At 49.7% G+C, this 26774-nt stretch overlaps 1 protein-coding gene across 10 annotated transcripts in view; it reads right to left on the reverse strand.

Annotated features, from left to right (window-relative positions):
* The window catches only part of CCDC88A (coiled-coil domain containing 88A), a 363848-nt gene that overhangs the window by 140044 nt on the left and 197030 nt on the right, over positions 1-26774 (reverse strand). For all 10 annotated transcript variants that reach the window (XM_074949474.1, XM_074949473.1, XM_074949477.1 and 7 more), the window contains exon 9: positions 5680-5761. In XM_074949474.1, the coding sequence (XP_074805575.1) occupies positions 5680-5761 (82 nt within the window). The remainder of the gene's footprint in view (positions 1-5679; positions 5762-26774) is intronic.

The following is a 26774-nucleotide window of genomic DNA, read 5'->3' on the forward strand; positions in this document are numbered from 1 at the left end:
TGCATACAGCAGACCTCGCTTTCAGCTGCAGTGGAAGGCGTTGGAGAGGGAGCCCAGGCTGAGTCCCTCCTGCGATTAGAATAGGCAATACTTCCTGTTTTCACTTGTCACAAAGCAGTTGATTGTGGGAATGCCCCAAGTTGCAACCACGCCCCGGAGGACCTCTGTCTTCAAGGACCAATCATGGCTTGGGGAGAAGACCCTGCTGAGATGATCTGCAAGACAACTCTGGACCCCCGGCAAATGGAAAACTATTGTTTTCCATTGGGGTAATGTCCTCATCAATACAGAACTGCCACAGGTTGACTGTCTCCAGGCAGAGTGCTCTGGAGCAAGCTCCCCCTTGTTTATTCACGTAGTACATCACGGTAGTATTGTCCGTGAGTATGTGAACCACTGAATGTCTGATCCAGTCCCGAAAGGCACAACATGCATTCTGGCTCCAACACACTGATATGGAGCAAGGGGTCCTGCTCTGACCACAGGCCCTGCACCCACAACGAGTCTAGATGCACTCCCCCAACCCAGACGGGATGCATCAATAACCACTGACTTGGTGGGAAAGGGCCAAGCGAAGGGGACCCCTTGGTACACACTGCATGGCCGAGGAAGCTGAACCAATCTGTCAAGAAAGTACAGGGCAGGGCAATAAACCGTCCTGAGCCACATCTGTGAAGAGAACAAAAGCATAACCTGGCAAGATAAACCACCTGGGTACATGCGGACATGTGGCCCAACGGGCTCAGGCACACACGAACCATCATAGATGTTTGCGATTGTAGGCTGAGGTCCAGCTGTCAAATCACCTGGAAGTAATCGGCTGGCAGAAATGCTCTTGACTTCGTGAAACTAAAAGGGCCCCAATTCACTCTATTTCCTGAGTGAGGACCAAAGTCATCTTGATGCTGTTTAGAATGAGCCCCAGATGGTCAAGCAAGTGCATGGTGGTACTGACATAGGCGCAAACTTCTTCTCTGGAGCCGCCCTTCAGCAACCAGTTGCTGAGATAGAGAAAGACATGGATTCCCTTCCTCCTGAGATATGCCATGACCACCGCCATGCATTTGGTGATGAAGACCCAGGGGGCAGAAGAGAGACTGAATGGAAGAACCATGTAATGAAAATGGCAGGCTCCTACCATGAAGTGAAGATACTTCCTGTGATTCAGCAGAATGGCCACACTGAAGTAGGTGTCTTGAAGGTCCAGAGCAGCAAACCAGTCGTTCTGAGACAGCACCTGGCGGATAGCTGACAGAGTAACCGTGTGGAACCTCATATATTTGATTAACTTGTTGAGTCATAGAATCATAGACTTTAAGGTCAGAAGGGACCATTATGATTATCTAGTCTCCTGCATAATGCAGGCCACAGAAGCTCACCCACCCACTCCTGTAATAAAACCCTAACCTGTGTCTGAACTATTGAAGTCCTCAGATTGTGGTTTAAAGACTTCAAGGTGCAGAGAATCCTTCAGCAAGTGACTCGTGTCCCATGCTGCAGACGAAGGTGAAAAACCCCCAGGGCCTCTGCCAATCTGCCCTGAAGGAAAATTCCTTTCCGACCCCAAGTATGGTGATCAGCTAAACCCTGAGCATGTGGGCAAGACTCAGACAGACAGACACCCAGGAAAGAATTCTCTGTAGTAACTCAGATCCCACCCCATCTAACATCCCATCATAGGCCATTGGGCATATTTACCGCTAATAGTCAAAGATCAATTAATTGCCAAAATTAGGCTATCCCATCATACCATCCCCTCCATCAACGTATCAAGCTTAGTCTTGAAGCCAGACATGTCTTTTGCCACACTGCTCCCTTAGGAAGGCTGTTCCAGAACTTCACTCCTCTGATGGTTAGAAACCTTTGTCTAATTTCAAGTCTAAACTTCCCAATGACCAGTTTATATCCATTTGTTCTTGTGTCCACATTGGTACTGAGCTTAAATAATTCCTCTCCCTTTCTGGTATTTATCCCTCTGATATATTTATAGAGAGCAATCATATCTCCCCTAAGCCTTCTTTTGGTTAGGCTAAACATGCCAAGCTCTTTGAGTCTCCTTTCATAAGACAGGTTTTTCATTCCTCTGATCATCCTAGTAGCCCTTCTCTGTACCTGTTCCAGTTTGAATTAATCCTTCTTAAACATGTGGGAGACCGGAACTGCACACAATATTCCAGATGAGGTCTCACCAGTGCCTTGTATAACGGTACTAACACCTCCTTATCTCTACTGGAAATACCTCGTCTGATGCATCCCAAGACCACATTAGCTTTTTTCACAGCCATATCACATTGGCGGCTCAGAGTCATCCTGTGATCAATCAATACTTCAAGGTTCTTCTCCTCCTCTGTTACTTCCAAGTGATGCTTCCCCAGTGATGCGTCTGCAGAGGTTGAGGATGGGCCTCATCCTGTCCTTGGATTTCAAAATCAGGAAATACCAGGAATAGAACACATATCTGTGGTGTTCTGGCAGACCCAACTCTACCACTCCCAATGCTATCAGAAAGCTGAGCCATGCAGAGACGTGCTGGCCGCTGCTTCCCACAGCTCCCATTGGTTGGGAACGGCAAACTGCTGTGCCTGCGGATGGTCAATGTCAGCAAAATGTCTCACGGCCTGCAATCAGATCACCCTGATGGGCCACATGTGGCCCGCGGGCCGCAGGTTGCCCACCACTGGCATAGCCTGATCTGACAGTGTCTAGGACCCTGCTGTCCAATGTTATTGAGATCCAGGCATTGAAAAAACAAGCCAGCCTGTCCCCAAAGGAACAGGGAGGAGGAAGAACAACTGGCAGAGTACTCTGGACCAATGACTCAAAACAGGCGCTCAGCAGATATCAAAGGAGGGTGCATTGAGCGCCCAGGTCCCAAGCTCCAGTGATTCCTCTTATGAAACCTATCCTGCTTCCTGGAATAGTCTCGCTGTCTTGGGGGAACGGGTTGGACAAAGTGGGGCTGTGGCTTATACGGCTGGTGCTGTTGTGCCCCATAATGGCATCTGTAGTGGTTTGCAGTGGTTCCTCCCTGTCAGCATCAGAGGAAGGCTACCAAGCTGCTGAGAGCTGATCAACAGGAGATTAACACCAATAACAGTCTGTAGCCAGCCCTCCAGCTGGGGCAGGCAGCAGGCACAGTAAGGCTCAGCCCTCTAGTTGGGGCAGAGCAATATCAAGCAGTCAGGCTCAAGCACTCTGGGCGGGGCAGAGCAATGGCAGTCTATGACCCAACTCCTTGGCTGGGTAGACAGCAAACAGTCAGGCTCAGGCCCTCTGGGCGGGGCAGAGCAAAAGCAGTCTATGACTCAGTTCCCTGGCTGGGCAGACAGCAAACAAATGCAGGCCATCCTGCCTAAGGTGAGTAGGCTACTACCCTCAGGGTGGTGTTAGCAGCAGTGGGTAGGGGGACGCAGGCCAGTGCTACTCCACCGGGTCCCACAGCGGTGGGAAATCCCGCCACTGGGTCAGCAAAGGTTCTACTGAAACATGCTTACTGTAGATTCAGCAAACACCACCAGACTAATGTCTGGTTTCCCTGGGCTACTACTTACCCCTACTTGTGCCCTCAGGGTACTTGACAGCCAGCAGTTCCAGCAGCTCCTTGGGGTATTCGCCAGGTGGCAGCTCCTCCGGGTATTCACCGGGCGGCAGCTCCTCCAAGTACTCCTCCAGAAGCAGGAGTTGATACAGGTCAGCTCCTGATTCAGTGGCCAGCAGCAAGGCAGCAGTGTCTGACTCCTTCTCTGGCTCTCCCTCAACTGGGCTGCAGGCCCCACCTCTTATACTTCCTGTTCTGCCCCTCCGCTTCCAGCACAAGGGGCAGGCCTAGCCTGGCTCGGCCCACCAGGGGGTGGGGAGTGGTTCGTCCCTGTCAGCGTCACAGGGAGGCCACTCTGTCTCGCTACAGTGTCTCTGTGCCAATGGGGAGTACACCCCCAGTAACAGCAGGGTAGTCTTCAAATCTTTAAAAGAATGGAGGGCTTAATCTGTTTTGTCCAAGAATAGGGTTCAGCCATCAAACGGCAAGTCCTCAATTGTTTGCTGGACATCCAGCGCAATCCCTGAGTTCTGGAGCCAAGAAACCCTCCTCATAGTAATAGCTTAAGTCATCGCCCTGGCCAAGCGTCTGCCATATTGTGGTCAGATTATAAGGCCATCTTTGCCACTAAGGCGCCCTCAGCAACGAACTCCTGAAATTCATCCCGGGAGATCTCAGGCAAATGTTCTTCAAACATAGCCATAACTGACTAATTAAGAAAGTCATATTTGGTCAGCAGGGCTTGCTGATTTGTAACCCTCAGCTGAAGGGACAACAAGATGTAGACCTGCCTTCCCTACCCTGTATCAAGGGAGGGTCAGAAGCCCCCACACCATCCTGCATGCCGGAGTTGGTACCGAGCTGGCCTGCACTCTTACAGGAGGCAGAAGAGTCACTCCAGGACCTGGAACATCCCCAGTTGGTTTTATGTAACCTCTTTCTTGGCACTGATGACAGAGAATTATTTCTGTGCCTCTCTGGAGGTGACCCAGCCCCAGAACTAGGGGCAGCCAATCTCCCTCCAAGCCCAAGAGTGATATGAGGCTTGAGGAAGGACTCAGGACCTGAGGAAGGCCTCTGTACCAGATCAGGCATCATGGCCTTCTCAAGTAGGTGCTGCTTCAGGCAAAGGTCCCGCGCCACCTGAGTCCTCTTCTTGAACAAACAACAGATCGAGCAGCGTTCCTTCAGGTGGGCTTCACCAAGTCAAAGCAGGCACTGCATACAGGAGTCACTGTTGGGCATCGCCCCACACGAACAGCAGTGCGTGAACCCTGCTAAGGGCATCACCAGGTGGGGGGGCAGTACCATTAAAAATGACACTATACTAACTCTAAACTAATGAACGACTAATGATCAACTATATACGCAACAACTAGGCTAGAAAATACAAGTTCACGAGGTTGTGGAGCAATAATCACACAGAGCTCCAACTCCAGCTGATGGGTGGTAAGAAGGAATTGAGTGGGTCGGGGCGGCACAGCCTTATACAGCCAGGGGAGGGGCGACAGCCATGAGGCACGAGCACTGCCCCTCTGTGGGTACTAGGCACAAGTCTCTGGCTCCAGTGCATGAGGCATGCACACACCTACTGGGAATAAATGTCTGCATTTACTCAAAGACGAATCTCTTTTTGTACATTTGTCCATCTCTCTATGAATCACAATAGGAGGACCAAAGTTCTTCTACTTATGATAGTATCTATGAATGACCTGAAATATGGTTTTATATATAGGTGTTCTGAAGAACAATTGAAAAGTGCCTTTTCACCCTTTGTCTATCAACAGACATACACAAAATAGAGAATTAAAAATGAAGGCTACTGGAGCTTTTCAAGATACGCCTCTGTACATTCACATTTGTGGGGTATTCTGGTGGTACAACATAGATGTGAGACTTTTGCACAGGCCACTCATAGAAGACCCATTAATATATAATAAGTGATAATTTTTGCAATTAAGACAAACTGGATAAAATCAATCAATTAATAAGTTATAAAAGTTCATATTTATAGATGTGATATTAATGCAACAAAACAAAAATACTGCATAAGCTGAAAAATGAAAATAATACTGTTATGGAGATGGTCAAATTCTTAAAACTTATGTTGACTTTGTATAATAGATGTCCAAGATACACACCTCCTGCTGCAGTCTCTTTAGTTCAGCCTCCAACTGTTCAAGTTCTTGTTTACAATCCAGCAACTGCTCAGTTTTTTCCTCCCTTGAAAAAACAAAAAATGTAATTAAAATAATATAGTACTATACCACTATACCACTGAATCATTGTCTTATTTGCCAATATTTAAACTACTGACAGTAGCTGGGCAACAATAACTACCTCTTGATATTACTCAAACTTTTCTTTATTTAATCCATAATTTCTGGGAGTTTTGCATTGCAAAACAAAAGCTACAGCAAATCAATGTATGTTATAGAGAACACAATTTTTGAGGAATAAAGTATTACTAACCTGTTTCCTAATGGCTGTTTTTCACGATGTGTTGCATATGTCCATTCCACCGCAAGTGTGTGCGTACCCAGTGCACTGTTGGAGATTATTCCATCAGTGGCACCCGTCAGGGCACTGCATGTGCCCACTGCTGCCTTGGACTGCTGTGCAATGGTATAAAGGGCAGAAATGCCCTCAATCCTCCACAGTTCCTTCTCACCAGACTCCAATATAAAGGGAAAGGAGGGTGGGTCTTGGAATGGAGATGTGCAACACCTCCAAAAGAAAAAACTGTTACTAACCTTCCATAACTTGTTCTTCAAGACGTGTTGCTTATGTCCATTTCATGTCAGGCGCGTGCGTGCCATATGCACCGCTGCTCGAGATTATTCCCTCAGTGGTATCCATAGGGGCCAGTCCTAGCGTCCCCAAAACCCTGCGCTTATGTGCCGGTATAAGGGGCGCTACCGGCCCCACACCCTTTCAGTTCCTTCTTGCCGGTAACTCTAACAGAGGGGAAGAAGGCCGGGTTATGGAATGGACTTGAGCAACACATTTCAAAGAACAACAGTTAGAGAACATTAATAACCATTTTTTCTTCTTCAAGTGCTTCCTCATATCGATTCCATGCTAGGTGACTTCCAAGCAGTATCCCTGGTGGTGGACTCAGAGTTCATGGACGTGTCGACTGCAACACTGCTCTCCCAAAAGTGACATCGTCACAGCCTGCTGGGTGATGGCATAATGGGACATGAAGGTATGAATTCATGACCATATCGTGGCCCTGCAGATGTCCTGGATTGGAATCTACCCGAGGAATGCTTCTGACAAAGCCTGGGCCCTTGTAGAATGGGCTGTAACAATGGCCGGAGGCGGAACTTTTGCCTGCTCATAGCACATCCTGATGCAGGCGGTTATTCAGGCTGAGATCCTCTGGGATGATATCAGCAAATCTTTCATCCTGTCCACCACCGCTATAAAGAGCTATGTTGTCTTGCGGAATGGTTTAGTCCATTCGATATAGAAGGCTATCACCCGCCTAACGTCTAAGGTATGCAGCCAATGTTCCTCATCCGATCTGTGAGACTACAGAAGCAAGACAGGCAGAAATATGTCCTAGTTGTTATGGAACTGTGACACCACCATTGGCAGGAAGGACGGCTGGGGGCACAGTAGGACCTTGTCTTTGAAGAACACCACATAAGAGGGTTCTGAAGTTTGGGCTCTAATTTCGGAGACCCTTCTGGCCAATCTAATTGTCACTAGGAAGGCCATCTTCCACGAGAAGAGCAGCAGCAAACAAGATGCCAACAGCTCAAAGTGGGGGTTCTGTGAGCCTTGACAGTACCAGATTCAAGATTCAGACAGTACCAGATTCATGGGGGAATTGTGTCGCAAAACTGAGGGTACAGTTTTTCCAAGGCATTAAGGAACCTGACTGTTATCTTGTGCATGAAGACTGATTTACCTTGGACCAGAGGGTGGAACGCCGAGATGGCCGCAAGGTGGACCTTGACTGACAATAGGGTCAGACCCTGGTACTTCAGGTGGAGTGAATAGTCCAAGATGGACTAGACGACTGAGAGGAGGAAAGACCCTGATCAGAGGCCCAACAAGAGAAGTGCTTCCACTTAACAAAATAGGTCGCTCTGGTAGAGGGTTTCCCTCTACCCACTAAGACTTGCTGGACCTGCTCCGAGCAGGCCCACTCCCAAGAGTTCAACCATGCAGCAGCCAAACCATCAGATGCAGGGATGAAAGGTTTGGGTGAAGCAACTGACCTTGGTTCTGCGAGATCAAGTCCGGGCGTAGCGGGAGCTCTAGTGTGGCTGCTACCAAAAGGTCCAGAAGCATGCCGAACCAATCAAGATAACCCTCGCCTTGTCCCTTCTGTGATCTTTAAGGACCCTGTGGACTAAGGGTGTTGGGTGGGAAGGTGTACAGCAGTCCCACTGCCCACAAGAGCAGGGAGGCATCAGACACAGAGCCCTGGCCGAGACCGTGCATTGAGAAAAAATGCAGGAATCTCCTGTTCTGTCTGGAAGCAAAAGGTCCACCAGGGGAGTCCCCCACCTCTGGAAGATGGAGTTGACAACCAACGGGTGCAGGGACCACTCAGGTGAGAGAAGAAGGACCTGCTGAGGAGATCCACCAGTGCATTCAAGTGGAGTCAAGTCAAGTGGAGTGCCCCAGGGGTCGGTCCTGGGGCCGGTTTTGTTCAATATCTTCATAAATGATCTGGAGGATGGTGTGGATTGCACTCTCAGCAAATTTGCAGATGATACTAAACTAAGAAGAGTGGTAGATACGCTGGAGGGCAGGGATAGGATACAGAGGGACCTAGACAAATTGGAGGATTGGGCCAAAAGAAATCTGATGAGGTTCAATAAGGATAAGTGCAGGGTCCTGCACTTAGGACGGAAGAACCCAATGCACCGCTACAGACTAGGGACCGAATGGCTAGGCAGCAGTTCTGCGGAAAAGGACCTAGGGGTGACAGTGGACGAGAAGCTGGATATGAATCAACAGTGTGCCCTTGTTGCCAAGAAGGCCAATGGCATTTTGGGATGTATAAGTAGGGGCATAGCGAGCAGATGGAGGGACGTGATCGTTCCCCTCTATTCGACATTGGTGAGGCCTCATCTGGAGTACTGTGTCCAGTTTTGGGCCCCACACTACAAGAAGGATGTGGATAAATTGGAGAGAGTCCAGCGAAGGGCAACAAAAATGATTAGGGGTCTGGAACACATGACTTATGAGGAGAGGCTGAGGGAACTGGGATTGTTTAGTTTGCAGAAGAGAATAATGAGGGGGGATTTGATAGCTGCTTTCAACTACCTGAGAGGTGGTTCCAGAGAGGATGGTTCTAGACTATTCTCAGTGGTAGAAGAGGACAGGACAAGGAGCAATGGTCTCAAGTTGCAGTGGGGGAGGTTTAGGTTGGATATTAGGAAAAACTTTTTCACTAGGAGGGTGGTGAAACACTGGAATGCGTTACCTAGGGAAGTGGTGGAAGCTCCTTCCTTAGAAGTTTTTAAGGTCAGGCTCGACAAAGCCCTGGCTGGGATGATTTAATTGGGGATTGGTCCTGCTTTGAGCAGGGGGTTCGACTAGATGACCTCCTGAGGTCCCTTCCAACCCTGATATTTTATGATTCTATGATTCCGGCCCACAGGGAGATGTGACGCCTTGAGGTGAACGGCGTGTTCCACACAAAAGTCTCACAATCGAAGAGCCTCCTGACACAGGGCTGAGGAGCGAGCTCATCCTTGCTTGTTGATGTAGAACATCGTGGCCATATTGTTTGTCAAGATCTGTACAGCTCTCCCTGACAGGTAGGGAAGGAATGCCTAGCAGGCCAAGAGTATCATCCTGAGTTCCCTGACATTTATGTGAAGAGAGATATCCTCCTGGGACCAGAGGCCCCGAGGACAGAGACTGCTGAGGTGGGCTCCCCACTCCAGGTCTTCAGCATCTGAGACCAATGTCACTGACAGGTATGGGGCAGTGAAGGGGGCATCACCATCCACGGTTCTGACCAGCAAGTCAATGATGCCAGAACACTCAATGGAATTGCGAGAAGCAAGTCCAAATGGTGTCTGCTGGGGGAGTAAACTGATGCCAGCCACATCTACAGAGGTCTGAGATGCAGCCATGCATACTGCACCACCTAAGTACATACTGCCTTGTGGCCCAGCAGCCTGAGTCATGCCCAGGAGGTCGTGAGCAGATAGGCCTTGATGTGGGCGATGAGTTCTGACATCGCTTGGAACTGGGTCTCCAGCAGGTAGGCCCTGGCCTGAGTAGAGTTGAGCACTGCTCCTATAAACTCTATTTTCTGAACTGGGATCAGAGTTGATTTCTGCTCGTTCATAAGCAGACCCAGCTCTCGACACGTGGGCCGTACTATGCTGAAGCTGTAATGGACCTGAGCTTGTAAACTGCCTTTGACTAGCCAGTTGTCAAAATATGGATAGATCTACATAGAATCATAGAATCATAGAATATCAGGGTTGGAAGGGACCCCAGAAGGTCATCTAGTCCAACCCCCTGCTCGAAGCAGGACCAATTCCCAGTTAAATCATCCCAGCCAGGGCTTTGTCAAGCCTGACCTTAAAAACCTCTAAGGAAGGAGATTCTACCACCTCCCTAGGTAACGCATTCCAGTGTTTCACCACCCTCTTAGTGAAAAAGTTTTTCCTAATATCCAATCTAAACCTCCCCCATTGCAACTTGAGACCATTACTCCTCGTTCTGTCATCTGCTACCATTGAGAACAGTCTAGAGCCATCCTCTTTGGAACCCCCTTTCAGGTAGTTGAAAGCAGCTATCAAATCCCCCCTCAATCTTCTCTTCTGCAGACTAAACAATCCCAGCTCCCTCAGCCTCTCTTCATAAGTCATGTGCTCTAGACCCCTAATCATTTTTGTTGCCCTTCGCTGGACTCTCTCCAATTTATCCACATCCTTCTTGTAGTGTGGGGCCCAAAACTGGACACAGTACTCCAGATGAGGCCTCACCAGTGTCGAATAGAGGGGAACGATCACATCCCTCGATCTGCTCGCTATGCCCCTACTTATACATCCCAAAATGCCATTGGCCTTCTTGGCAACAAGGGCACACTGTTGACTCATATCCAGCTTCTCGTCCACTGTCACCCCTAGGTCCTTTTCCGCAGAACTGCTGCCTAGCCATTCGGTCCCTAGTCTGTAGCGGTGCATTGGATTCTTCCTTCCTAAGTGCAGGACCCTGCACTTATCCTTATTGAACCTCATCAGATTTCTTTTGGCCCAATCCTCCAATTTGTCTAGGTCCTTCTGTATCCTATCCCTCCCCTCCAGCGTATCTACCACTCCTCCCAGTTTAGTATCATCTGCAAATTTGCTGAGAGTGCAATCCACACCATCCTCCAGATCATTTATGAAGATATTGAACAAAACCGGCCCCAGGACCGACCCCTGGGGCACTCCACTTGACACCGGCTGCCAACTAGACATGGAGCCATTGATCACTACCCGTTGAGCCCGACAATCTAGCCAGCTTTCTACCCACCTTATAGTGCATTCATCTAGCCCATACTTCCTTAACTTGCTGACAAGAATACTGTGGGAGACTGTGTCAAAAGCTTTGCTAAAGTCAAGAAACAATACATCCACTGCTTTCCCTTCATCCACAGAACCAGTAATCTCATCATAAAAGGCGATTAGATTAGTCAGGCATGACCTTCCCTTGGTGAATCCATGCTGACTGTTCCTGATCACTTTCCTCTCATGTAAGTGCTTCAGGATTGATTCTTTGAGGACCTGCTCCATGATTTTTCCAGGGACTGAGGTGAGGCTGACTGGCCTGTAGTTCCCAGGATCCTCCTTCTTCCCTTTTTTAAAGATTGGCACTACATTAGCCTTTTTCCAGTCATCCGGGACTTCCCCCGTTCGCCACGAGTTTTCAAAGATAATGGCCAAGGGCTCTGCAATCACAGCCGCCAATTCCTTCAGCACTCTCGGATGTAACTCGTCCGGCCCCATGGACTTGTGCACGTCCAGCTTTTCTAAATAGTCCCTAACCACCTCTATCTCCACAGAGGGCTGGCCATCTCTTCCCCATTCTGTGATGCCCAGCGCAGCAGTCTGGGAGCTGACCTTGTTAGTGAAAACAGAGGCAAAAAAAGCATTGAGTACATTAGCTTTTTCCACATCCTCTGTCACTAGGTTGCCTCCCTCATTCAGTAAGGGGCCCACACTTTCCTTGGCTTTCTTCTTGTTGCCAACATACCGGAAGAAACCCTTCTTGTTACTCTTGACATCTCTTCCTAGCTGCAGCTCCAGGTGCGATTTGGCCCTCCTGATATCTTTCCTACATGCCCGAGCAATATTTTTATACTCTTCCCTGGTCATATGTCCAACCTTCCACTTCTTGTAAGCTTCTTTTTTATGTTTAAGATTCGCTAGGATTTCACCATTAAGCCAAGCTGGTCGCTTGCCATGTTTACTATTCTTTCGACTCATCGGGATGGTTTGTCCCTGTAACCTCAACAGGGATTCCTTGAAATACAGCCAGCTCTCCTGGACTCCCTTCCCCTTCATGATAGCCTCGACATGCCTCGACATCTCAGGTAAGCTGCCACCGCAGCCATGCACTTTGTGAAAACCATTGGGGCTGACAAGAGACCGAAGGGGAATGCGGTGAATTGGTAGTGGCACAGTACCACCATGAACCGGAGGAATCTCCTGTGTCCGCGGAAGATTGAGATGTGGAAATAAGCGTCTTTTAAATCAAGGGTGGCATACCAGTCTCCCGGATCCAGGGCAGGGATGATGGAGGCCAGAGAGACCATGCAGACCTTCAACGTTTTAAGATATTTGTTGAGTTGACGCAGGTCTAGGATGGGCCTGATGCCCCCTTCGGCCTTTGGGATTAGGAAATATCAGGAGTAAAAACCCCTTCCTCCTCAGATCTCAAGGAACTTCCTCTATGGTCCCCCACACGCAGGAGGGATTCCACCTCCTGGACGAGAAGCTGCTCGTGAGAAGGGTCCCTGAAGAGGGACGGGGTTGGGAGGTGCAACGGGGAGGATGGATGAAAACTGTCACAGTCCGAGGTTATTCAGGACCATGCAGTACAGAAAGGAAACAAGTGATCCAATACCGAAAGAGGGCATGGATCCTGGGTCAAGTCTGGTACGCTGTCCTCGGGCACACTCTCAAAAGGCCTGCCTCAAGCAACCGGGGTATCTTCCTGAGCCCAACTGGGCAACCAAAGACGACTGAGTGGGCTATCAGCACTTATATCCTCTCCCTTTTTCTCTTATAGGGCTTGTGCCTGGGATGACCTGAGAACCGGAGAGGCGGCTGCGGCCGGACTGTCTTCTGGAGGCCAGAGCCATGTACAGGCCCAAAAAGTGCAGAGCAGCCCTAAAGTCCTTCAGGCCATGCAACTTAGCCCTGGTCTACACTACGAGTTTAGGTCAGATTTAGCAGCATTAGATCACTTTAGCCCTGCACCCGTCCACACTACAAAGCCATTTTTTCTGACTTTAAGGGCTCTTAAAACTGGTTTCTGTGCTCCTTCCCGATAAGTGGATTAGCGCTGAAATCGACCTTGCTTGGTCGAATTTGGGGTAGTGTGAATGCAATTTGACGGTATTGGCCTCCGGGAGCTATCCCAGAGTGCTCCATTGTGACCGCTCTGGACAGCCCTCTCAACTCAGATGCACTGGCCAGGTAGACAGGAAAAGCCCCGCAAACTTTTGAATTTTATTTCCTGTTGGGCCAGTGTGGTGAGCTCATCAGCAGAGGTGACCATGGAGTCCCAGAATTGCAAAAGAGCTCCAGCATGGACCGAAAGGGAGGTACTGGATCTGATCGCTGTATGGAGAGAAGAATCCGTGCTATCAGAACTCCATTCCAAAAGACGAAATGCCAAAATATTTGAAAAAAATCTCCAAGGGCATGAAGGACAGAGGCTATCATAGGGACCCGCAGCAGTGGCGAGTGAAACTTAAGAAGCTCAGGCAAGCGTACCAAAAAACCCAAGAGGAAAATGCCCACTCGGGGTCAGAGCCCCAGACATGCTGCTTCTATGATGAGCTGCATACAATTCTAGGTGGTGCCCCTACCACTGCCCCACCCCTGTACGTGGACTCCTGCAAGGGGGGAGTCTCACACAACAGGAATGAGGATTTGGGGGACAAGGAAGATGATGAGGAGGGGAAGGTTGAAGATAGCGAACATCAGGCAAGCCGAGAAAACGTTCTCCCTCACAGCCAGGTACTGTTTATCACCTTGGATCCTCCCAACCCGGGCTCCCGGATCTTGAAGGCAGAGAAGACAGCTCTGGTGAGGGTACCTTTGTAAATATAATACATGGTTTAAAAGCAAGCATGTTTAATGATTAATTTGCCCTGAAGACTTGGGATGCATTCGCAGCCAGTACAGCTACTGGAAAAGTCTGTTAACATGTATGGGGATGGAGCGGAAATCCTCCAGGGACATCTCAATGAAGCTCTCCTGGATGTACTCCCAAAGCCTGTGCAAAAGGTTTCTGGGGAGGGCAGCCTTATTGCGTCCTTCATGGTAGGACACTTTACCACAGCAGGCCAGCAGCACGTAGTCTGGAATCATTGCACAACAAAGCATGGCAGCGTATGGTCCCGGTGTTTGTTGGCATTCAAGCAACATCCGTTCTTTATCTCTCTGTGTTATCCTCAGGAGAGTGACGTCATTCATGGTCACCTGGTTGAAATAGGGGAATTTTATTAAGGGGACATTCAGAGGTGGCCGTTCCTGCTGGGCTGTTTGCCTGTGGCTGAACAGAAATCATCCCCGCTGTTAGCCAAGCGGTCTGGGAAGAGGTGAAGCGATCATCCCAGAGAATTAGCGGAGAGGGGGTTAGTTGGGTTTGTGCTGCACGTTAACACAAAAACCGCAGCCCCTCCTTTTAAATACCAACCCATTTTAAAGGGCCAACCCAACGGGTGCTTGGTATGTGAAATGAGGGTGCTGCTGTTTGAAACCATTCCCACATGTTAGGAAGGTTAAAGAAGCCAAAAGACTGTGGCTTACCATGTCTGCCTGCAAGCCGAATTCTGTTGCCTGCCAGCCCTGCATGTGTGATCTCTCACACCATACTGGCAGGCCATCGATATAAGAGGCAAAATGCGACCTTCTAAAGGTATGTAATGTTAACAGCTTGGTTCACCGTGAAAGAGTCTACCCATTGTTCTCTAAAATGTCTCTTTTTAAAGACTAATCTCCCTTTTTTCCCTCCCGCAGCTGCAAATGTTTCAACACTCCCCCTATCATCTCCGTCCCAGAAGCTATCAAAGATTAGAAGCCGAAAAAAAACGCACTTCTGATGAAATGTTCTCTGAGCTTATGCAGGCCTCCCATGCTGAAAGAGTCCAGCACAATGCGCTGAGGGAGACAATGTCAGAGACCAGGAAAGCACAAAATGAACGCGAGGACAGGAGGAACGAGCGAGAGGAGACGTGGCGTCAGCGTGATGAGAGGAGGCAGGATACAATGGTGAGGCTACTGGAGGATCAAACTGATATGCTCCAGCATATGGTTGAAGTGCAGAAAAGGCAGCAGGAGCACAGACAGCCGCTGCAGCCCCTGTGTAATCAACCGCTCTCCTCCCGAAGTTCCACACCACTCAGACGCCCAAGAACGCGGTGGGGGGGCCTCCAGGCACCCAATCACTCCACACCAGAGGACTGCCCAAGCAACAGAAAGCTGGCATTCAATAAGTTTTGAACTGTAGTGTGGCCTTGTCCTTCCATCCTCCCCTCATCCACCACCCCTCCTGGGCTACCTTGGCAGTTATCCCCCCATTTCTGTGATGAATTAATAAAGAATGCATGAATTTGAAACAACAATGACTTTATTGCCTCTGCAAGTGGTGATCAAAGGGGGGAGGGGAGAACAGTTGGCTTGCAGGGAAGTAGAATGAACCAAGGGGGCGGGCTTTCATCAAGAAACAAACAGAAATTTCACACCATAGCCTGGCAAGTCATGAAACTGGTTTTCAAAGCAGGGCGCGCTGCACATCAGAGAAGCTGTGCTCTTCTAACCGCTCTGGTGTCTAGCTGCGCGTAATCAGCGGCCAGGCGATTTGCCTCTATCTCCCACCCCGCCATAAATGTCTCCCCCTTACGCTCACAGATATTGTGGAGCACACAGCAAGCAGTAATAACAATGGGAATATTGATTTTGCTGAGGTCTTACAGAGTCAGTAAACTGTGCCAGAGCACTTTTAAATGTCCAAATGCACATTCTACCACCATTCTGCACTTGCTCAGCCTATAGGTGAACAGCTCCTGACTACTGTCCAGGGTGCCTGTGTATGGCTTCATGAGCCATGGCATTAAGGGGTAGGCTGGGTCCCCAAGGATAACTATAGGCATTTCAACATCCCCAACGGTTATTTTCTGGTCTGGAAAGTAAGTCCCTTGCTGCAGCCATTCCCACAGACCAGAGTTCCTAAAGATGCGAGCATCATATACCTTTCCCAGCCATCCCACGTTGATGTTGGTGAAACGTCCCTTGTGATCCACCAGTGCTTGCAGCACCATTGAAAAGTACCCCTTTCGGTTTATGTACTGGCTGCCTTGGTGATCCGGTCCCAAGATAGGGATATGCGTTCCATCTATCGCCCCACCACAGTTAGGGAATCCCATTGCAGCAAAGCCATTCACTATGACCTGCACATTTCCCAGAGTCACTACCCTTGATAGCAGCAGCTCAGTGATTGTGTTGGCTACTTGGATCACAGCAGCCCCTACAGTAGATTTGCCCACTCCAAATTGATTCCCAACTGACCAGCAGCTGTCTGGTGTTGCAAGCTTCCAGAGGGCTATCACCACTCGCTTGTGAACTGTGAGGGCTGCTCTCATCTTGGTATTCTGGCGCTTCAGGGCAGGGGAAAGCAAGTCACAAAGTTCCATGAAAGTGCCCTTACGCATACAAAAGTTTCGCAGCCATTGGGAATCGTCCCAGACCTGCAACACTATGCGGTCCCACCAGTCTGTGCTCGTTTCCCGGGCCCAGAATCAGCGTTCCATGGCATGAGCCTGCCCCATTGCCACCAGGATAGCCAAACTGCCGGGGCCCGTACTTTGAGAGAAGTCTGTGTCCATGTCCTCATCACTCTCCTCACTGCGCTGCCGTCGCCTACTCGCCTGCTTTTGCAGGTTCTGGTTCTGCATATACTGCATGATAATGTGCGTGGTGTTTAGAGAGGTCACAACTGCTGCGGTGATCTGAGCGGGCTCCATGCTTGCTGTGGTATGGCGTAAGCAGGAGAGCAGAGTGGCAGCAGAAGCGGCGGGTGGATGACGATGCTGACAGCAATATGGTGCCTGCACGGAAAAAGGTGCGAAACGATTGTCGGCCATTGCTTTCACGGAGGGAGGGAGGGGTAGGCTGGCAGCAGACGGTGCTGCTGGCTGGGAGAGCAGCCTGAGGCAGAATGGCCCCCTCAAGGATTGAACTCACAACCCTGGGTTTAGCAGGCCAATGCTCAAACCACTGAGCTATCCCTCTGCCAATATTCCAGGCAGGACTGAATCTCCATTAGACAAAACTTAAAGAAGAGAATGACCTGAGTCACTCCCATTTATACGCAGGCGCCCCTGACAGACTTTACTGAGCGGGCTCCATGCTTGCGTGGTATGGCGTCTGCACGGGTAACCCATGAAAAATGGCGCGAAACAATTGTCTGCCGTTGCTTTCACGGAGGGAGGGAGGGAATGGGGGCCTGACGACATGTACCCAGAATCATCCATGACAATGTTTTTTGCCCCATCAAGCATTGGGATCTCAACCCAGAATTCCAATGGGTGGCGGAGACTGCGGGAACTGTGGGATAGCTACCCACAGTGCAACGCTCCGGAAGTCGACGCTAGCCTCCGTACTGTGGATGCACTCTGCCGACTTAATGGTCTTAATGGTCTTAAGTGGGGACACACACAATCGACTGTATAAAATCGCTTTCTAAAAATTCGACTTCTATAAATTCAACCTAACTTCGTAGTGTAGACATACCCTTCGTGTCTGTCTGCTCCGAGACCAAGGGGAGGTCTTGGACTCACTGCTGCACCTCGTGAGAGACCTGATGATTGCAGCCACAAACTGTGACACATAGACACCGCCCATGCCATTGAGCCTGGCTGCTGAAACAGCCACATCTAAGGCAGCCTGAAGTGAGGCTCTGGCCACTGACTTGCCTTCCTCCAGGATGGCCAAGAATTCCTGCCTTGACTCCTGAGGCAGGGAGTCTTTAAACTTGGCCATCGAGTCCCAAATATTAAAATCATATCTCCACAGCAATGCCTGCTGGTTGAAGAAACAAAGTTTTAGGCTGGCTGTCTAATACACCTTTCTACTGAACAAATCGAGCCTCTCTGCATCCTTATTTTTAGGGGTCACACTTGCTTGTCCCTGTCTATCCCGCTCATTTGCAGATGAAACCATCAGAGACTCAGTGGAGGGTGAGAATACATGTATTCAAACACCTTGGCTGGGACATATTTCTTCTCTTGCCTTTTCAAGGTCGGGGGCAGGGAAGATTGGGTCTGCCACAGTGCCCTAAACAGTTTCAGTACCCCTTCATTGACTGGTAGGACCACCTTGTAGGGGGCCACTGCAGTCAAAATGTCAAACAGGCTGTCCGTGGGTTCCTTGAGCTCCTCCACCTCTAGCTTCAAGTTTGCGGTGACCCGCTTGAGGAGCTCCTAGTTAGCCCTGAAGTCATCCAGTGGCAGTGCATTGGCAGGCCCCGTGACTGCCTCATCTGGGGATGATAAGGAAGAGGCCACCACTGTAGGAAGGGCTGGTTCCTCCTCCACTGCCGAGGCTGCCTCCTCTGGGACTGCTGGGGTCTCGGATCGGCGTCCAAATCAGGGTCAGGGTTCGCCTCTCGGAGATCAAGGATAACAGCTGGGATTAAGGTCCCGACATTGGAGGGAACCCCTATGTGTTCCAATATTGCCAGTGCACCGGCCACTGCTCCAGTGGCCAAACACCAACAGATGGTCCCGCACCGAAGTCCAGCATGTAATGCTGATGCCGGTGCCTCCTCGAGGGAGGGAGGGATTCGTCCCCAGACTCCGACAAGGATTCCTCTCTCGGAGACCATGGTGGAGCCATTGCCATGTCTGCCTGTCAGCTGTGATGGGGAGCTGGGGAACGACATTGGGTTGGAGACTGGTGCTGTGGAGCTGGTGACCGCTGTCATGGTACCAGGGATATGCGTTGCGGCACTGGGGACCAGTGCCGTGAAGTCAGTGACTGGGAAGCTGGTGATCAGCGCCGCGAAGGTGGAGATCAATGTTGCAAAGCTGGAGACTTGCGTCTGGTTGGAGACCACTGAGGTGGGCCCATGGAGGGTTTCTTTCTGGAGGGGGCCATCTTCAACAACTCCAAGGGAGTCACTTAAGGTTCTTGGGGTGTAAGCAGCATTGGAAGAGACATTAAGTCCCTTGCCGACTTGAAAGCCTCTGGTGTTGATGGGGCTTGTAGGTGGAGGATGGCCCAATCACTCCAAGGAGTCGGTGGTGGGTCCCGGACTGAGCTCAGAGCCCTAGAGGGTGTTGCCGCTGCCAACTGTGGCTCTGGGGAGGACGAGTGGCCCAGCACGGTTCTCACCTCATCAACTGTCCCCCGCCTATGCCTCTGTGGCACTGGGGAGCACCCTCTTTTGGCACGCTGTTTTTTGTGCCTCTTCCTTGGCACAGGGGATGGAGACTGGTGCCAGGAAGGGCATAGTGCTGGGGGAGCACTCCGCACTGAGGCCAATATGCTCAGCACGAAATTGAAGTGGCACAGTTCCGAGGCCGGTCTAAGTGCTGCTTCCATTAACAGGGCCTTCAAGCAAATGTCCTGTCCTTAAGTGTGTGTGGTTGCTATTGCTATTGCTCCTTGCTGTGTGCTCCACAATATCTGTGAGAGTAAAGGGGAGACGTTTATGGCAGGGTGGGAGGTTGAGGCAAATAGCCTGGCAGCCGATTATGAGCAGCCAGACACCAGGGCGATTAGAAGACCACAGCTGAGTGCCCTGCGCATCAGAGAAGCTTTGAAAACCAGTTTCATGACTGGCGAGGATACAGTGTGACAGTTCTGTTTGGTTGACTCTACTTCCCTATAAGCCAACCGACCTCCCCCTTCATCACCTATATCACTGCTTTCAGACGCAATAAAGTCATTATTGTTTCAAAATCATGCATTCTTTATTAATTCATCACACAAATAGGGGGAAAACTCGCAAGGTAGCCTGGGAGGGGTGGGTGAGGAGGGAAAAACTGGGTGGGGTGGTGGATGAGGGGAGGAAGGAAAGACAAGGCCACACTACAGTTCAAAACTTATTGAATGCCAGCCTTCTGTTGCTTGGGCAATCCTCTGGGGTGGAGTGGCTGGGTGCCTGTAGTCTCCCCACCCACGTTCTTGGGCGTCTGGGTCAGGAGGATATGGAACTTGGGGAGGAGGGCAGGCGTTTATACATGGGCTGCAGCGGCGGTCTGTGCTCCTGCTGCCTTTCCTGCAGCTCCACCAGATGCCTGAGCATGTCAGTTTGCTCCCCCATTAGCCTCAGCATTGCATCCTGCCTCCTCTCATTGCGCTCCTCCGTCCTCTCATCGCGTTCATTTAATGCTTTCCTGGACTCTGCCATTGTTTGCCTCCACGCATTCTGCGGAGCTCTTTCAGTGCGGGAGGACTGCATGAGCTCTGAGAACATTTCATCGTGAGTGTGGTTTTTTCGCCTTCTACTCTGCCCTAGCCTCTGGGATGGAGATGATAGGGGGAGCGTAGAAACATTTGCAGCTGCGGAAGGAAAAAAAAGGGAGAGTCGTATGTAAAAAGATACATTTTAGAGAACAAAGGAAAGACTATTTCACACTGAATCAAGCGATTCACATTACACAGCACATGTGCTTTTGGTACAAGGTCGCATTTTGCCTCTTATATTGAGAGTTTGCTGGTTTGGTGTGAGACATCACACACGCTCGGCTGGGCAACAGAATTCGGCTTGCAGGCAGCCATGGTAAGGCAAAGGGTTTCGTCTTCTTCAACCTTCATAACATGTGGGAACAGTTTCAAACAGTAATGCCCTCTTTTCCCATACCAAGCAAAGCCCGCTGGGAAGATCCCTGTCAGCCAAACGCAAACAGCTCAGTATGAACGGGCCTCCCCGCACCGCGTGGCTAACAGCAGGGATGATTTCTTTTCAGCCAAAGGCAAACAGCCCAGCAGGAACGGGCACCTCTGAATGTCCCCTTAAACAAATTTCCCGTATTTCAACCAGGTGACCATGAATGATATCACTCTCCTGAGGATAACACAGAGAGTACCTCCAGGAGAGCTTCATGGAGATGTCCCTGGAGGATTTCCACTCCTTCCCAAGACATGTTAAAAGACTTTTCCAGTAGCTATACTGGCTGCGAATGCATCCCAAGTCTTCAGGGCAAATTAATCATTAAACACGCTTGCTTTTAAACCGTGTATTATATTTACAAAGGTACACTCACCAGAGGTGCCTTCTCCAGCTTCATGGTCCGGAAGCCCACCTTGGGAGGGTATTGGCTCCAGGGTGATGAACAGTTCCTGGCTGCTGGGGAAAAGGGATTCTCCTCTTGCCTGCTGTGCGCTATCCTCAACCTCCTCCTCCTCATCCACAAAATCCTCATCCCTGTTGCGTGAGACTCCCCCATTGCAGTTGTCCACGGACAGTGGTGGGAAAGTGGTAGGGGCTCCCCGTAGAATTGCATGCAGCTCATCATAGAAGCGGCATATATGGGGCTCTGACCCAGAGCAACCATTTGCATCCTTTGTTTTTTGGTAGGCTTGCCTAAGCTCCTTAACTTTCACGTGGCACTGCTGTGTGTCCCTTTTGTAGCCTCTGTCCATCATGCCCTTGGAGATTTTGGCAAATATATTGGCATTTTGTCTTTTGGAATGGAGTTCTGCCTGCACAGATTCTTCTCCCCATACAGAGATCAGATCCAGTACCTCCCATTCGGTTTATGCTGGAGCTCTTTTGCGATTCTGGGACGCCATGGTCACCTGCGCTGATGAGCTCTGCACGGTCACCTCTGCTGATGAGCTTGCCACGCTGGCCAAACAGAAAATGAAATTCAAAAGTTCCCGGGGCTTTTCCTGTCTACTTGGCCAGTGCATCTGAGTTGAGAATGCTGTCCAGAGCGGTCACAATGGAGCACTCCGGGATAGCTCCCAGAGGTCAATACCATAGAATTGTGTCCAAACTACCCCAAATTCGACCCAGCGCTACTTCCTTCGCCGGGGAGGAGTACAGAAATCAATTTTAAGAGCCCTTAAAGCCGACAAAACAGGCTTGGTCATGTGGATGGGTACAGGGTTAAATCGACCTAACGCTGCTAAATTCGACCTAAACTCCTAGTGTAGACCAGGGCTAACTATTTTAATTCACTAACAAGAGAAAACTATACAAAACCGAAAAAGTCCGAATCACTAGGGTAAGAAAGCCTTACAAGCGCAAGAGACCAATCCAGCAACCATCATGGGCGGTAAGAAGAAACTGAGAGGATGTCGAACCAGTGGTGTCCCTTATACTGGCACATGAGCGTGGGACTCCGGGGGGGGGGGGGGTTAGAGCTGGCCCTATGGATACCACTAAGGGAAAAATCTCCAGCAACTATGCATATAGGTGCGCGCACACATAGCATGGAACCGACATAAGCAAGCACTCAAACAACAAAAGTTACGATACAGGTTAGTAACAGTTTCTTATGAATGACCGCACATGTTCATTCCACTTCAGATGAACTCACAAGCTGTATTTGGTGGTGAGATTGGAGTCTGCCAGAATGATTGAAGGACTGCTCATCCAAATCTGGCATTTCTAGATTGCTGAGAGATGGCATAATGTGAGGCAAAGGTATGCATTGAAAATCAAGTTGCAGCTGTACAAATGTTGAGACTAAGTACCTGGGCTATTAAGCCTGGAAAAGTTGCATAACATCTGGTTGAATGCATTAGTACCCTGTTTGGAAGAGTTACATTGGCCATGCTGTAGCACAAATGTACACAAGAAAAGATCCAGAATGAGGTTCTCTGAGAAGAGATCAGAAGTCCCTTCATCCTGGCTGCAAATAGAGAATCTCTTCCACTTCACCAAGTGAGTATGCCTAGTGGTTTTCTACTATTCAAGAGCACATCTTGCACCCTCTTTGAACAGATCTCCTTCTGAGGTGTCAACCACAGAGCATCCACGCTGTCAGGTGAAAGACCTCTAGGTTGTGATGGAGGAAGATACCATGGTACCATGAGATCAGGTCCAGGTCCAGTGGTAGCGTCAAAGAACTGTGTCTGAGAAGCTCAGCAGAGTGAAAAACCAGTATCTGAGAGGCCATGCTGGTGCTATGAGCATAGGTGCCAAATCCGCGGGTGCTCTGGGGCTGGAGCACCCAAGGAAAAAAAATAGCGGATGTTCAGCACCAACCAGCCACAGCTGCTTGGTGGCTGGGGAGGGGCTTGGGGGAGGGTGAAGAGCAGTGAGTGGAGAGTGGGTGGGGGCCTCAGATAGGGGGCAGAGCAAGGTTGGGGCCTTGTGGGGAGGGGCAGAGCAGGGGCGGGAAGAGAAGGAGTGAGGGCAGGGCCTTGGGGGATGGGGCGGGGCCTGGCTCGGAGACGGAGCACCCCTAGGGAAAAATAAAAGTCAATGCCTATGAGTATGAGTATCATTCATGTATGGTCGTACTTGATTTTTAACAACACTCTGGGTAGGAATGGAATAGGAGGGAATGCCTACAGAAGCTTGTCCATCCAAGGCAACAGGGAAGTATTTGAGGGAGATCTTGGACTCTGACCTGCTCGTGAACAAAACTGATGACACTTCCTGTTAATTTTGATTGCAAACAGGTCTATGTGGGGAATCTCCCACAGCTGGAAAACGAACCTGGTTACATCTGGACAGAGACACCACTCATGCTCAACTGGTCTCCCAGACAGTTCTGTACACCCAGAAAGTGGGAGGCTTTGAGGTGTATTAAGTTGTTGATAGAAAAGTCCCACACTAGAACTGCCTCTCAGCACAGCAGAGTCAACCAGGTCCCTCCATGCCTGTTCACACAAAACATGAAAGCTGTATTGTCTGTAAGCACTAACAAATTCTTTCCCTGTTGATATGGGGAAGGAAATCAGGACAAGCTAGTCAAATAGTTCTCAATTCTGTTATATTTATGGGGAGAGTTAAATCCTGGGCAGACCACAGACCTTGAGTCTGCAGGAATCCCAAGTGGTCCCCCAACCTTGGGCAGAAGTGTTTGTAACTAAGGTCAAAGTAGGTTGAGAAGGGGCAAATGGAAGGTCCACACATACATTGGCTGAGATGGTCCCCCAGTCCAGAGAGGCTAAAATTCATGTAGGCACCTAAACTACCATGTCCAGATGATGATGAATCATGGCGTACCTTAAACTCATCATAGAATCATAGAATATCAGGGTTGGAAGGGACCTCAGGAGGTCATCTAGTCCAACCCCTGCTCAAAGCAGGACCAATCCCCAATTAAATCATCCCAGCCAGGGCTTTGTCAAGCCTGACCTTAAAAACTTCTAAGGAAGGAGATTCTACACCTCCCTAGGTAACGCATTCCAGTGTTTCACCACCCTCCTAGTGAAAAAGTTTTTCCTAATATCCAACCGAAACCTCCCCCACTGCAACTTGAGATCATTACTCCTTGTCCTGTCATCTTCTACCACTGAGAATAGTCTAGAACCATCCTCTTTGGAACCACCTCTCAGGTAGTTGAAAGCAGCTATCAAATCCCCCCTCATTCTTCTCTTCTGCAGACCAAACAATCCCAGTTCCCTCAGCCTCTCCTCATAACTCATGTGTTCCAGACCCCTAATCATTTTTGTTGCCCATCGCTGGACTCTCTCCAATTTTTCCACATCCTTCTTGTAGTGTGGGGCCCAAAACTGGACACAGTACTCCAGATGAGGCCTCACCAATGTCGAATAGAGGGGAACGATCACGTCCCTCGATCTGCTCGCTATGCCCCTACTTATACATCCCAAAATGCCATTGGCCTTCTTGGCAACAAGGGCACACTGTTGACTCATATCCAGCTTCTCGTCCACTGTCACCCCTAGGTCCTTTTCTGCAGAACTGCTGCCTAGCCATTCGGTCCCTAGTCTGTAGCGGTGCATTAGATTCTTCCATCCTAAGTGCAGGACCCTGCACTTGTCCTTGTTGAACCCCATCAGATTTCTTTTGGCCCAATCCTCCAATTTGTCTAGGTCCCTCTGTATCCTATCCCTACCTGCTACCGTATCTACCACTCCTCCTAGTTTAGTATCATCCGCAAATTTGCTGAGAGTGCAATCCACACCATCCTCCAGATCATTTATGAAGATATTGAACAAAACCGGCCCCAGGACCGACCCTTGGGGCACTCCACTTGATACCGGCTGCCATCTAGACATGGAGCCATTGATCACTACCCGTTGAGCCCGACAATCTAGCCAAATTTCTGCCCACCTTATAGTGCATTCATCCAGCCCATACTTTTTTAACTTGCTGACAAGAATACTGTGGGAGACCCTATCAAAAGCTTTGCTAAAGTCAAGAAACAATACATCCACTGCTTTCCCTTCATCCACAGAACCAGTAATCTCATCATAGAAGGCGATTAGATTAGTCAGGCATGACCTTCCCTTGGTGAATCCATGCTGACTGTTCCTGATCACTTTCCTCTCCCCTAAGTGCTTCAGGATTGATTCCTTGAGGACCTGCTCCATGAATTTTCCAGGGACTGAGGTGAGGCTGACTGGCCTGTAGTTCCCAGGATCCTCCTTCTTCCTTTTTTTAAAGATGGGCACTACATTAGCCTTTCTCCAGTCGTCCGGAACTTCCCCCGATCGCCATGAGTTTTCAAAGATAATGGCCAATGGCTCTGCAATCACAGCCGCCAACTCCTTTAGCACTCTCGGATGCAACGCATCCGGCCCCATGGACTTGGGCACGTCCAGCTTTTCTAAATAGTCCTGAACCACTTCTTTCTCCACAGAGGGCTGGTCACCTACTCCCCATGCTGTGTTGCCTAGCGCAGCAGTCTGGGAGCTGACCTTGTTCGTGAAGACAGAGGCAAAAAAAGCATTGAGTACATTAGCTTTTTCCACATCCTCTGTCACTAGGTTGCCTCCCTCATTCAGTAAGGGGCCCACGCTTTCCTTGATTTTCTTCTTGTTGCTAACATACCTGAAGAAACCCTTCTTGTTACTCTTAACATCTCTTGCTAGCTGCAGCTCCAGGTGCGATTTGGCCCTCCTGATTTCATTCCTACATGCCCGAGCAACATTTTTATACTCTTCCCTGGTCATTTGTCCAGTCTTCCACATCTTGTAAGCTTCTTTTTTATGTTTAAGATCCGCAAGGATTTCACTGTTAAGCCAAGCTGGTCGCCTGCCATATTTACTATTCTTTCGACACATCGAGATGGTTTGTCCCTGTAACCTCAATAGGGATTCTTTCAAATACAGCCAGCTCTCCTGGACTCCTTTCCCCCTCATGTTATTCCCCCAGGGGACCTAACCCATCAGTTCCCTGAGGGAGTCGAAGTCTGCTTTCCTGAAGTCCAGAGTCTGTATTCTGTTGCTTTCCTTTCTTCCCTGTGTCAGGATCCTGAACTCGACCAACTCATGGTCACTGCCTCGCAGGTTCCCATCCACTTTTGCTTCCCCTACTAATTCTTCCCGGTTTGTGAGCAGCACAGGTCAAGAAAAGCTCTCCCCCTAGTTGGCTCCTCCAGCACTTGCACCAGGAAATTGTCCCCTACATTTTCCAAAAACTTCCTGGATTGTCTGTGCACCGCTGTATTGCTCTCCCAGCAGATATCAGGATGATTCAAGTCGCCCATGAGAACCAGGGTGTGCGATCTAGTAGCTTCTGCAAGTTGCCGGAAGAAAGCCTCATCCACCTCATCCCCCTGGTCCGGTGGTCTATAGCAGACTCCCACCACTACATCACTCTTGTTGCACACACTTCTAAACTTAATCCAGAGACACTCAGGTTTTTCTGCAGTTTCATACCGGAGCTCTGAGCAGTCATACTGCTCCCTTACATACAGTGCTACTCCCCCACCTTTTCTGCCCTGCCTGTCCTTCCTGAACAGTTTATAACCATCCATGACAGTACTCCAGTCATGTGAGTTATCCCACCAAGTCTCTGTTATTCCAATCACGTCATAATTTCTTGCCTTCACCAGGACCTCCAGTTCTCCCTGCCTGTTTCCAAGGCTTTGTGCATTTGT

Source organism: Natator depressus, chromosome 3, assembly GCF_965152275.1.
Source record: "Natator depressus isolate rNatDep1 chromosome 3, rNatDep2.hap1, whole genome shotgun sequence".
Lineage (NCBI taxonomy): Eukaryota > Metazoa > Chordata > Testudines > Cheloniidae > Natator > Natator depressus.